The sequence below is a fragment of the Hyperolius riggenbachi genome, chromosome 10 (assembly GCF_040937935.1).
Source record: "Hyperolius riggenbachi isolate aHypRig1 chromosome 10, aHypRig1.pri, whole genome shotgun sequence".
NCBI classification, from domain to species: Eukaryota; Metazoa; Chordata; class Amphibia; order Anura; family Hyperoliidae; genus Hyperolius; species Hyperolius riggenbachi.
Window position 1 is genome coordinate 113,606,196 of NC_090655.1, and position 13,697 is coordinate 113,619,892.

The window sequence follows — 13,697 nt, forward strand, 5'->3', positions numbered from 1 at the left end:
TTTGACTCACAGGACTGTTGGGCTGATATTGTACAATAGCCCGTGTGTGTACAAGTCATTTGAACGATTTGTACTTGTTTTGAATGCGGCCATATCGTGCAGTCCGTCATTCGCTTGCGTGTGAAGTATGCAAATGAGTTGGTCATTTAATTGGTTCGCAGAAAATACAGTCTTACAAACGCTAGGTCATGAGGTCGGTCATGTCATTGGGTTGATTGTGCGGAAAAGTTGAACATGTGTATGAGCCTCTTTGGTATAAGCGCACCAACTGTTCTAAGTGATACTATTATCAGGCCATGGCAAAACAATGCGTGCACATGTGCATTTGAACCCTTTAACCCATGGCATGAAGTTGTTAAAGAATACAAGAACTGACCCCAACCCCCGGTCATGGCTCTGACTGAAGCTAGTCGAACAGAAGCCAAAGGAGCCTGCAGGCTCTGTCCTACTCCACACTCCCTGCACGAGTGGCACTTCTGAAGTGCGCATGCCTAGAACGTTCCCAGCCGCGGCTGCTGTACATAGCTGGGTAGGAACGTGGACATACAGGGAGTGGAGAGAACATGCGCCACTCCTTCAGCTTCTGTTCAACCGGCTTTAGCTGGAGCCACTATTGGCAGGCAGAGAGGTGCAATGGAAGGGGGTCTGGCTAAACCAGGGGACCTGTATCAGGAACCTGATAGACACGTTCACATGTTTAGTGAAGGAGACAGCTTAGGTATGCCTTCAATGTAATGGAAACCTTCACTGAATATTTTCTCACCCTGATCTCAGTTTAAACCTGTGGTTTTCACTGTAGGTATTCTGAGGTTATGGAGTTTTTCATCTCATGCTCTGTTTCTATACCCTGGGATTGCTTCAGGGTTGTTTTAATTAAACATATTTTCTCACAGTGCATTAACATTGCTGACACCGGCTATTGAGATTGTCGTGATTACTCGCACTGGCGTGTTCACATTCCCAGGATGCCAATGCATACCCAAGGACCCGGAATCCCTCTTCCTTAAGTAAAGAATGTGTCATTGCAGTTAAGCTACAAAACAATGGGAGACAAAGGGATGCATGAAATTTGACTTCCTGCTGACACAGGAAAAACAATTCTGGGAAGCCTTTTTACCAAGACTTATACTGTTGTCGTGGTTTCCAGCAAGTTTACTACAAAGCTACAGCAGGCATAGGCAGAATCTGAACAATTGAAATGCAGTTACCAAACGGATTGCGTAGCGACGACGTTTTATAGATTTTGTACTAAAATGTAGTTAATCTTTTAATGCTTAAACATAATAAAGTTACTCTTTAACTAGGATAACACAAATATTTGAAGATATAACAGTAAGGAAGCCTTAAAAAAGAAAAGAAAAGGAAGAATGATACAGCTTGCTTGGATTAATATTTCAGGCCACTGAGCTGGTGCTCATACGATGCAGTCACCCAGATTAGTACTCTGTCCTTTAAACAGAGATGGGATGAGTGACACAGTGCAGTCTGTCACACCATCTGTGTGTGTAGATGAGGCCTGCTTTATCCATACACATGCCAGCGCAACACCTGTTGTGTGCAAAATCCCTTCGTGCAATAAAGTTATGCTGGGCTCCACAGCAAGCCTCATGCAGCACAAATAAGAGGTCCATTTTGTTACACAGCAGCCTTCTTCTGCTAGATAAACATTTCCAACTAGGCCTGGAATTGTGAGGAGGCTGCTCTGGCCCAGACCTAGGCTGGCTGCGTTCCCTTGTTACATTAACATATTTCTTTTTTATGTATGCAAGGAGGACTTTAATGAATATTTAATTTCATGGAGATTACACATAATGCATGGGCCTGCAGACCACACAGACCTGTAGCTAGAACGTGACTGATGTGAATGGTTTAGTGTTTCGCAGTGCAGGGAAGCTGTGTTTGCACAATATAAAAGAATTCAATGAAATCAATAGTAAAAGTAAACTTTCTGGTTATATCGCTGAAATCTAGGCCAGCATATGCTACTCCTTGGAGAAGAGAGACACAAGTTCCTTAAAAGCGGACCTGAACTCAGAACTTTTCTCTGCTCTAAAAGATAAGCAATAGCATAATACACTTTATAGAAAAACATTTATTTGTTGCAGCCCACAGAACTCCTGCATTAAATATCTAGTGTGTCTACTCCCTGCTTTCATGGAAGCAGAAAAAGGGTTAACAGCCTGTGTTTACAAATTAGCTGAGGCTGCTGAGGACTGCCGAATTTCTGTGCTGACACAGCTCAGAAATTAAATTACAATTGTGATTACTTGAAGCTGAGGAGGAATTAGACAGGCTATATACGCTAAACACAACCAGGGTGAATTTGTCCTGTTCATGAGTTCAGTTCCACTTTAAGTCATGAAGGCTAAAAGAGGAACCTCATTCTTTATGACAGTCACTGCCCACTGTCTTTAAAAACACAAATCCTTAATTTAATCTTTACATTTTACAAAAAATAATGTCCCAATTCACCCTCTCTAAAGGCAAATGAAAACTAAACTATGACTCCTCACACAGTTTTTATATTTGTCTAAGTAGAGGGAAGACTGGATCCTCAGAGGCTTCCCATGTTCCAGACCACCACCATTGTCCTGGGATCCACATGGAAATAGGAACCATGTTCTTCTTTATGCACAAATATGGCCATGCCTGTGAAGTAGCGTGGAGCTGCTTGTGCAAGAGCGGCGTCTGCTTTCTGCACAGGCGCGGCCATACTTGTGCAAGCTATTGTTGGATTTCTTTTGGGGGTCCTCGAATGGCAAGATCCAGAGACTTCCATCCTCTTAGGTAAGTATCCGTTTTTTTGACCTGAGGTTTGCCTCAGGTACAGTACTCATGCTAGATTAAACTCTTTCAAGGTGACCAATAACAACCACCTCTGTTGAAATTCTAGCTTGTGTACAGCAGCCGCCCTATCCCCCTTGAAAAGCAATCCACCTTGCGGATCAAGTCGGCGGAGCACTGGTCAAGGGCATTGTTCTCCTGAAGGCTAGCGATGTGTCTGTGCAGCCTCGGCCCTGCACTGTTGTCTGAGGGATCAAGTCCTATTCTCTCCTGGGTGACAGTCCTCATATGTGTGTACAAAGCGCTAAAGCCTGTACTTGTAGCATAACAGCTCTAGTCTGATAGACCCACTGCAGGGAATGGACACTCTACAAAGACATCACTCAGGTATACCTGAGCAATGTGTACTGTTGTTGTGGGGAAGGGAGGAGTGAATTCTTTTGAAAACTAGTAAGAAACAACCAATAACTGAGGTAAAGAGGCTTTTGCTTTTAGTTTGATCACTGGTGGCACAGTTTTATGACCTATCGTAATGAAGTAGGCTTTGTTCACAAAACATGTTTTGTTGCTTTGCAATACTTGTTTTTGGCAAACAGGTGAAGTGAAGTCATTCTTTGGAGGGAAGCTCCTACACCTGCCTCCATTTTAAAATTATTTTATTTATTTTAGTACAATTCCTAGTATTTCCTTATCAGTGGTGCAAATCAGTTGAAAGGTTGGTATTTTTATGTTTTTACATAAATTAGCACAACCACCTTACAAGAGGAACCAACATAATCTATGAGGGCAATCTCCTCTGCCTTCATAGTGGTTGCCAAGGAACAAACTGGGTTTGTGACTTCCCTCTCAGATGCTGAATATAAGAGAATTGCATAGCTATATTACACTATATTTGTCCCTCAGCCTTTCCTGTTTCTTTCTCTTTGAATGTCCATTGTGGTCTCTAAACTCTCACAGCTAATCACTGAATGTTTGATCAGTTGTTTAGCGATCAAACGTGATAGTAAATATTGGACAGCATGTGTGACCAACAAGCACAACCTGGCAGGAACAGAAAAAAATTCAGGGACAAAAGATGAGATTCAAGAGCCAATGTCCACATGAGGACTGGCCTCAGATCTGACCACTGTGTAGCAGGATTAGGTTTTTTTTTGCAGTGTGACTGTAGACATCTGATATTTGTAGGTAGCTCTAGATTTCTGCCACCCAAGTCGTTTTGGAAAAGCAATCAATATGTTTCAAATATGAATTCAGTTAAGAGCATTATTAGTAATTCTATGTTGTTCTTATCCACATTTTAAATTTGCCAAGTCATCCTGAAAATTCAGAAAGGGGAGAAGTATATTCCTATGTGAGATTTGTATTAATTAATTTCCAACAGGGCACCTGATTGAGGACAGTCCAGAACATTGATATGCCTATACTCACTTTCAATGAGCAAGTAAAGGGGAGACTTCCGTATAGGTGAAGCCCATATGTTGTTGTAAATTATGAATACCTGAATTTTTCAGGGCTGGTGGTTAGACCTTGCTGGGTATGGAAAACTCTGGTTTGTGATTAAAAGCTACCAATGGTGACTTGTGGTGTTGCTGTTTGCTTCTAGAATTCATATCTGGACCTGTACAACTTCCATTGCTCTATCGTGGTAAATCAGTCATATGCAGCATTATTAGTTTGTGTTTACTGTTTATAAAGCTAACATCTTCCACAGCGCTTTACAGAGGTCATCATCATGTCACTACCTGTACCTGAGAGGGGTTAACATTATATCCCATAGTCTGCCTTACTATAATGCAGGGCCATTTTGGATAGGGGAACAATTAACTTATTAGTATGTTTTAGGATGTGAACCCTGCAAACACAGGGAGGACATACATACATAGTGCCCAGGCCTAGATGTGAACCAGGGATTGCTCTACGCTATGCTACCATCCCGCCCATATTATTGCATATGTATATAGCGCTGACATCTTCCGCCATACCATGTACATAATAATTTCAATAACTGTCACTCAATGGAGCTAACAATCTTATCCTTATCATAGTCCATATCCCTACCACAGCTTATGTAGCTACCATAGACTAAATCCTGACCACAGCCAATGTCCAGACCATAGTCTATTTCTCTGCCATAGCCAATGTCCCTACTATAACCTATATCCCTACCATAGCCAATGTCCCTACCATAGTCTATTTCTCTACCATAGCCTATGTCCCTACCATTGTCTATGCCCCTTCCATAGCCTATGTCTGTACCGTAGTCTATGTCTCTAACATAGCCTGTGTCCCTATCATAGCCTATGTTCCTTCCATAGTCTATATCCTTACAATAGCCTATGTCTGTACATTAGCCTATGTTCCTACCCTAGTCTATGGGCCTACCATAGCAAATGTCCCTTCTATAGCCAATGTCCCCACTGTAGTCTATGTCCCTATCATAGGCTAAGGCCAATTTTGGAACCTATCTGTATGTTTTTAGGATGTAGGAAGAAACTGGAGTACCTGTAGGAAATCCGTGCCAACGTAAGGAACACACAAACCCCATGCAGATAATGTTCTGGCCAAGATGCAAACCTCTAGCACTGTAATTAAACCATGCTAGCCACTATACCTAATGTGTCTAATGCTGGGCAAGGTGGTAAATGATCAATGTCAGATCTATAAAAGTCTATATCTATAAAAGTGTATGCCAAGCTTAAAGCTGACCTACTCCAAATTTCATATGGATCTGCGGTAATTACAGTCAAATGACTCATTTCCAATCAGGAACCTTCGCAGCACTCCACCAACAAATGATTACAGCCACTCCTGCAGAAGGTTACTCTAATTTACATTCCTTGTAAAGACATCAATACGTCATGGGACAGTAATGGAGAGGACTGGCATGCAGTCACCAGTATAGCAGAGTTCCAATCAACTTCTAGTAAATGGATCTATATAATGTGCAGATGCATAAAGACTTAAAGGGAATCTGAAGTGAAAATAAACTTATGATATAATGAATTGTATGTGTAGTACAGCTAAGAAATAGAACATTATTAGCAAAGCTATGAGTCACATTTGGTTACCAGTACAAGAAGAGTTAAGAAACTTAAAGGAGTACTGTAAGGGGGGCAGGGGGAAAAAGAGTTGATGTTACCTGGGGCTTCTAACGGTCCCCTGCAGACGTCCTGTGCCCACGCAGCCACTCACCGATTCTCCAGTCCCCACCGCCAGTACACTTCCAGAATTTGTGACTTAAATGCCACAAACCACTGCGCCTGCGTGACCGCATCCTCGCTCCCGCTGACGTCATCGGGAGTGTACTGAACAGATGCAGTTCGGTCGGCACCTGCCCAGTACGCTCCCGGTTACGTCAGGGGGAGCGAGGATGCGGTCACGCAGGCGCAGCGGTTTGCGGCATTATAGTTGCAAATTCTGGAAGTGAACCCGGAGGCGGGGCCGGAGCATCGGTGAGTGGCTGCGCAGGCACAGGACATCTGTGGGGGACCATTAGAAGCCCCAGGTAAGTTCAACTCTTATTCCCCCTACCCCCCTTACAGTATTCCCTTAAGATGTTGGGTTGCAGACAGTCCTATATTCTGAAGCAGTTATACATAAACATATACAGTGAGACACATCTTCAGATAAGGTTTTACTGTAGGGGAGTTCAAAGGGACACTGGCTCTGCTCTGTTTCATAGTTTAAGATACAGAGTGTGGTTTGCAATTGCAAATATGACAGAATTATGCAATGCTATCAATAAAAAGCCATATACCGGTAACTAAAAATAAAAATATGAGACTCTTTTCTTTGCTACTAATGTTCTATGACTTACCCATACTACACATACAATTCATTATACAATAAGTTTGTTCTCGCTTCAGTGTCATTTTAAAGGGAAATTTCACCCTTGTTGATAAAAAAAAAAGTAATCCGCTCAGTTCAGATTTACATATCACAAGGGATTTTCATAAATCATTTCAAATGTTTACCTTGCTTGTATCTGCAGAGACAGCCACATGCATAGTTCCCTCTTCCTGTCTGCACAGTAAGTATTCTGATTAGTGTAGGTGTGATACTCTTCCAGAATTGCAATGCAGCCTGCTGTGTTTAACTAATTACACATGCAGGAAGAGGGGAGTCTGTAATACTAAAAATATCCATACTTGATACACAGCAATAAATAGTACAGGCTATTTGCTCAAAAATACATTGCTGTTTGAGCACCTAGGCACTTTAAGACGCATCCAGCATCCTCCATATTGAAATGTAAGGCTAATTTGTAATAACACTGAATTATGAAATTACTTATGTGCTGCTGATATAGGTTATAGCAATCTTGAACAGAGATAGAATTTCATTTTGGAAATGATCCCCTGGCCAGGCTGAAAGGAACTCCCATCTCCGCCATCTACTGCCCATTCCAGCCTTGGGTTTTAATAAAGGCAGTGCTGGAGTGGTCACATGACCTTAAATACTACATCAGGAACATTTTTAATTAAAACACTGGCCAGTAATGGCCCAGGGGCAGGGGAGGGATTTTTTTTTTCTAGCTGAGACCAGACATCAACTTTACCCTAAAAGTAGATGAATAGCTCTGGGGGAGGCCTTTAATTATTTAAGTTGGTAGCAGTTTCTTAATAACAATGGCCCCTAAGGCAAAAGTAATTACTAATGTCCATTTCTGTATCTGGGCTTTCTTTTTCTCTCCAGGTTTTCATGTTGTGGTTATACGGGGACGCTGGTAAGTTCATAATAAGTCACCGAATATCCTATTAAAATGAGAACATGTTTCTGATTTCCAGAAATCTAATTAATGAAATTATGAGCAAGCACCATAAAGTGGTCATATTAGATGAATGGCTTTTGTGCTGTGTGGTTAGAGAGTATAATGGGAAGTTTAGCTCTACAAATGAATCCAAGATTAAACAGAAGTGTAACGGATATTACTAAGCAAAATTACTCTATCATACAGCAGAATGCTAGAATCACTTCGGCCTCTATGGTGGCTTTTACGTGCTCTGTAAAACAATACAAGTAATCAAAATGATTAAAAAGCACTACTCTGGTGGTCCAACTACCACTGATGTACTCCTGTGTAGTTAAAGTGAACCCGAGATGAACCTTGGGTTATAAAATAGATGCTTACCTAAGAAGAGGAATGCTCTGGATCCTGTCCTCCTCACCCATTGAGACCCTCGCGCAGGTGCGGTATGACCGGGGTCATGTATAAATTGAAGCTCAGCCTGGATCTGAATTCTCTTGTCGGATTTCTTTAGGGATTTCTTTGGGGAATACACAAGCGGTAATGGTCGTCCGGAGGACCACATGGGATCCAGAGGCTTTCTCTTTCTTAGGTATTTTTGATTTTAGGTTTGCCTCAGGCACACTTTAAGTTGTGTTTATGAGGCAGCTGCTTTCTGCTTCTGGTAACTGTGGAGCTTTGAGTTTCTCTTTCTCATATGGCCAAGACAAGGTCCTCCAGCATCCAAGGTTGGGACGCCAACATGTGCCCCATCCTGCCCCCAGCCATCACTGATTTGCTTGATCAGACTCCGAGACTAAAGGAGCATATACACACTATGACTGTTGTCTGCAGGGTTGTCACTATGGAAGGGGGAGGAAGGACAATGGCGCTGCACATAACAGCACACTTTCTGGAAGGTGGGACAAGGAGTAGAACAATGCGTTCAGCTGAGATGATCTGGCACCTCGTCTTTCAGTGACCCATCGGGGAGGCTGTACTCATGCTAGGTTGTTGGCAGAGACGGCCCCAACTGGCCGCCTCGGCTAAGAAGGCACAAGCATGTGAAGCCTTAACAAGTGCACCCCAGTGCCCCCAACTCCCCCAATCACTTGTTCTCTATCTCTACAGACTGCAGTCACTCCCCTTTGTTATTACTACTTGCGGCTGACAGAGGTGCTCTCATGAACCCCATTAAAACTCCCTCCCCTATGAAAGCTGCTAGCATCCATTCCCAGCACTAGCAGTAGTACCCTTCTTACTTTGACCTGTGGCTCCAAACAGAGCACTACGATTGGTGGCTCCACTCAGCACTGCTGGTGTCAGCAGTATTTACCGATTATTTGCTTATTTGTTTACTTTGTATCCCAAGAGATTTTCCCTTTTGGTTGCGAATGTTGATGACTCTGATTCTGTATCCTTTCTGTTGGAAAGATTTTGCCAACACTGTAAGGTTTTTTTCATTTCTGTCCTGTGGGTCAGACTGTATCTATGGTAGTGAAGTGTAGTAGCAAAAATAAACCTACGTACCCACATCACGATTTTTCCTGTAACCAGTGATTTTCTGCGTGAACGAACACTTGTTTCCACGATTTTGTCATGTGGATATGTTTACATGATTCTATGAATGACGTTTTGCAATGCGCGCTGAATCGAGATTGAATCTTTAAGATCTCCCGTGCAAAGTGCCCTGACCGTTTGAACTTTCGTTCACACCCATCGCGTGCAGTCGCGTGACGGTGTTCCCCTATCCATCTTTTGCCTCTTGCACACTACATGCGATTCCAATTTTTTTATACAATCCGATTTTTGATTCCGATTAAAATCGTAGCAGCATACAGTACTTTTATTTTCATCGGGATAAAAAAATCGGATTGTGGAAAAATATCGGAATCGCATGTAGTGTGCAAGAGGCCTCTGGGTGAGTCCGGGCCTTAATAAGTGATTTCTGCTCCCATAAGTTTTTCATAACAGGATACAGTGCAGCCAATCTCCCCCCTCCCGGATCTGCAATAGTTAATGGATAACTAGAAGACAGAACCCAGATAACACATTACATTCCGTGGCCCGGGCTCAAGCCATGTTAAGTGTTGGCCCATTGGCCTATTCCTTTCACCTCATTGAACCAGCGATGGCTCAGATTAATTGCTTTTTCCCCAACTCACATTCATTTACATAGCAAATCTGCTGACACCCTACTTCTGCTCTCACAGATAATGGGCTGGTGCTCTAATGGCTGACTGTCAATTACAGATGAACGTGATGGAAGATAAAAAAAAAAGAAGAAAGGATAAAAGCAAACCACTGACACAGGAAGAAAAAGGATGGACATTCCTTACAGAACACAGTTATATGCGGACATGTAAAGGTGACCACATATTTACTACAATACATACTGAACGTACTCTTCTGTCTGGGCTTGGCATCCGCATGGAAAGAATTCATGTCAGCAGGTTTTTATAAACACATTTGAGTGTTTTTTCCAGGGGCATAGCTAGTGATCATGGGGATGGGGTCCAATAGCAAAATTTCATGGGGCCAGAGGATGTGAGTTAATTGGGCAATTTATGTCCATATCGGCCAATATACAGCGCTACTTAGGGCAGACTGCATCTATATGACTACCAGAACGAAGTGTGCAAGGACTCCTTTTAGACAAAGTACATACCCTGCATTCAAATGCGATGCACCTGACTACCACTGGAGGATGTTAGTTTCCAACTTTCCACAATAGCTTGCATGCAAATTATCAAGTACTCGACCCTCCCACCACAATGAGGTCATCCTCGTCCTCATGCAATCTACACTGCACATAGTTCATGTGCACTGAGACAAAGTCAGAGGAGTGGAGGAACACAAGAAAGTTAATGGTGAATACATTAAGTACCACCTCTGGGCCCCTTGTGCTCCAGGTCCCCATAGCAGCTGCTATGACTGCTATGGCTATTGCTACACCCCTGTTTCTTTCTCATCTCTTACTGGAGGTAAGCTGGTAGTTATGATGCCGCTACATAAACTAGGACAGAACAGCTACCAATCCCTGCAGGCAACTGTAATGAACCATGTGTACATACTTTAAGGCCAATATTTGGCGAACCAATTAAATTATCAAGTAGGTTTTTAAAAAATGTGAGGAAACCAGGGTGCTCAGAGGAAACCCATGCAAACATGGGAAGAATATCCACAATACATGTTAACAGGGCCCTGGCTGAGATAAGGAAAGAGTGAAATCCACTATGCCACCCAATGTAGGTAAGAACCTGTACAGAACACCCCACCATAATGGCAACATTTATATGGGGAGTAATGTAAAGCCTTCATAGAAAACTCTACGGGACTATCAGCAATAGCATCTATAAGTAATAACCAAAATCTATATGTATGATAGAGTCAGTTCCAACATATGAAAACTATTGACAAACTCCTTAAATTATAGCCAAAACAGCCAAGAAAGATGAAATGTGAGTTAAAGAACAACTATCAATAACCAAGTGTTATAAAACTACAATGTACAAATAATGTCCAAGCCTTATTTAATAGCTGCGTAAGCATTTTCCTGTTTTTCATGTTAAAAAACAGAGCGAAAAGCTCTGCTTTACTTTGTGTAAATTTTAGCTGCTTTGGAATGATCCATTAGCAAAGGTGCCCCCCCCCCTACACTCAGGTCAAAAATTAACAGGGTTTTTTTGGGCGGAGACCTCTTAGATATTTGCCTTATATGTAGAATTCTAGCTAACAGACCACCGGCAGTTGTGATATTTTGTTTTTTATGATGGAAAATGTCTTCATACAGATCCTGTCTCAGGTCAGCACTGTAATTGGATTGCAGATTTTAATCCTGTGGATCATTTGATAACAATCACATGAAGCACAGGGCAGAGGAGCCTAAGGGGAAGAGCCATAGGTTCTGATCAGAGAGGGGTATGAGCAGGGGAACACCATTATTAATAACGTATTTGACACTATGGCAGAATCCAATTCACCTATTCTCGGGTTTTCTTCTGGGAGATAATTTTTCATGTTCTGTTTAAAATAACATTTGCACTCTGCAATAAGATACCAGCCATCCTCCCTACTCACTATTTTGACAGTTAAACTTAGCAACTGCTGTTCAAGAAATGCTTCTGAAAACCCCCCATGAGAAGATGGACTAGTCCAAAACCAGTCAGTTCTGTCAGATTTTTATCTGCTTACTTTTTTGCTGCAGAGGTCCTTTAACTGATACTTTTCAGTACTGTAAATTTCTTGAATTTTAGGTTTTAATATGCGTTTTTCTTTCTGTTTTAGTTAACTATATCCACACAGGAGTAACAATATTAGTGAATCTTTATCTTTATGTTGCTCATACTCAGAACAATCATGTGCTGTTTAGTTAAAGCCCTACGTGGCCATTTTCTATGTGCACTTTAAAGCTGCACCAACCTCTACTAGTCTCTTGTCAGATTCCAGTTTATACAGCTGGTCTTCAATGTCTTGTTCGCGCTCCTCCAGGCGGTCCTGCTGTTTCATCAGCATTTTCTGCAATTCAGAAAAGAGGTGAAATTAGCCAAGAAGAAGCCCAGGCATCCAACAATTACTCATTATTCTCACTGAGACACAAATACGTTACAATCATAACACTCTCAGCCACCTTAGGTTTTATCACATGAAGGGTATTTTAGTCACATTACAAGCTATATGCGATTTTGTGGCTTTCACATTACAAGCCGACCTGTTAGATGAAGGCTAACAGTCACAAAAGCCGTTATGACACAATCCAACCACCCACTGCAAATCTTCTGGCTATAGATATGTTACCTGTGGGTGTGAAACAAAACTACCATGATATGGTTACTCATAACATTCATCACAAGTATAGGACAAGCCATTCACCAAAATAGCATTACTGTAAAAACAGTACGGTACAATACAATATGGGGGGGGGGGGGGGACAACACTAACTGATCATCTGGTAGCGAAAACTCACTAAGGGCCTGTTTCCACTACATGCAGATTGGGTGCAGAATGGATGCAGAAAAACTGAATCCAATGAATGCCTATGGGCCTGTTTCCACTAAACGCAATTTTTCTGATGCAGATTTTCCTATAGGCATTCCTTGGAGTCAGTTTTTTTGCATCCATTCTGCATCCAATCTGCGTGCAGTGGAAACAGGCCCTAACCCATGTTACAGACAAGAATGTAAGCCTCACAAAAGGCCTTAGGGTGTGTACACACATCCAATTTTGATTGCCCAATTTTACCACTTTTATGTAGTATGGACGCTTACCTACACAAACTGTTCATGGTATTCAAGGTCTAAATACCAACACATTTGTTCCAGCTGCATTAACCTGGAAAATAAGTCTGTGTGTGGTCCGCTATACGTATAAGCCAAAAAGATATACAAGTCAATAATAGTCTCTTTTTTTTTGCAGAAAATCAGCTACTAGCAGCCAAGGATGTAGGAGGCATGTTGCTCGGCTGGGATCGGAACTCGATTCCCTCGGGTGACACTGCAGGACCAATACTGTACAGACGCGACTTGCTGCATATGTGTGTGGGGGGGGGGGGGGAGGGGGTCAAGATGGAGTGGTGAGGAAATGAGGTCACCAGGTGGCATGGTGGGTGCAAAGAACAATACCCTCTGCCGTCCCTTAGCCTAATTGCTTACCGAGGGCTGCTGTACACACACTGGACTATTGGCAAAGGTGGTAGTTATTGCCTCCCCTCGCCCGAGTTTCATTTAGTATGTGTACAGGGCTTAAAGGACAACTAATGAGAGGAATATGGAGGCTGCCATATTTATTTACTTTTAAGCAATACCAGTTGCCTGGCTATCCTGCTGATCCTCTGCCTAATACTTTTAGCTATAGACAAGCTTTAGCTATGAACAAGCATGCAGCATATTAGATATTTTTCACATTATTGTCAGATCTGACAAGATTTTCTGCATGCTTGTTTCTAGTGTGATTCAGACATTCCTAAAGCCAAACAGACCAGCAGGGCTGCCAGGCAACTAGTATTGTTTAAAAGGAAAGGGACACAGAGCCATGTTCTCTGCCTAATGATATGGTTCTGTGTCCCCCAACCACCGCTCTCTGCCCACCCCCATGCTATAGCCCCCCGAGTTTAGCGACACTCAGAGGTAAACAGAGGGGAGAGGAATTCCCTGTTTAAAACGCCCGCCAGGGGCGTTCTTACAGGGTG

General features: G+C 42.4%; 1 protein-coding gene across 1 annotated transcript in view; it reads right to left on the reverse strand.

Moving 5' to 3' along the window:
- TRIM8 (tripartite motif containing 8) overlaps positions 1-13,697 on the reverse strand; it is a 123,251-nt gene that overhangs the window by 29,410 nt on the left and 80,144 nt on the right. Inside the window, exon 2 of the mRNA XM_068257551.1 lies at positions 11,933-12,028. Within this exon, the coding sequence (XP_068113652.1) occupies positions 11,933-12,028 (96 nt within the window). The remainder of the gene's footprint in view (positions 1-11,932; positions 12,029-13,697) is intronic.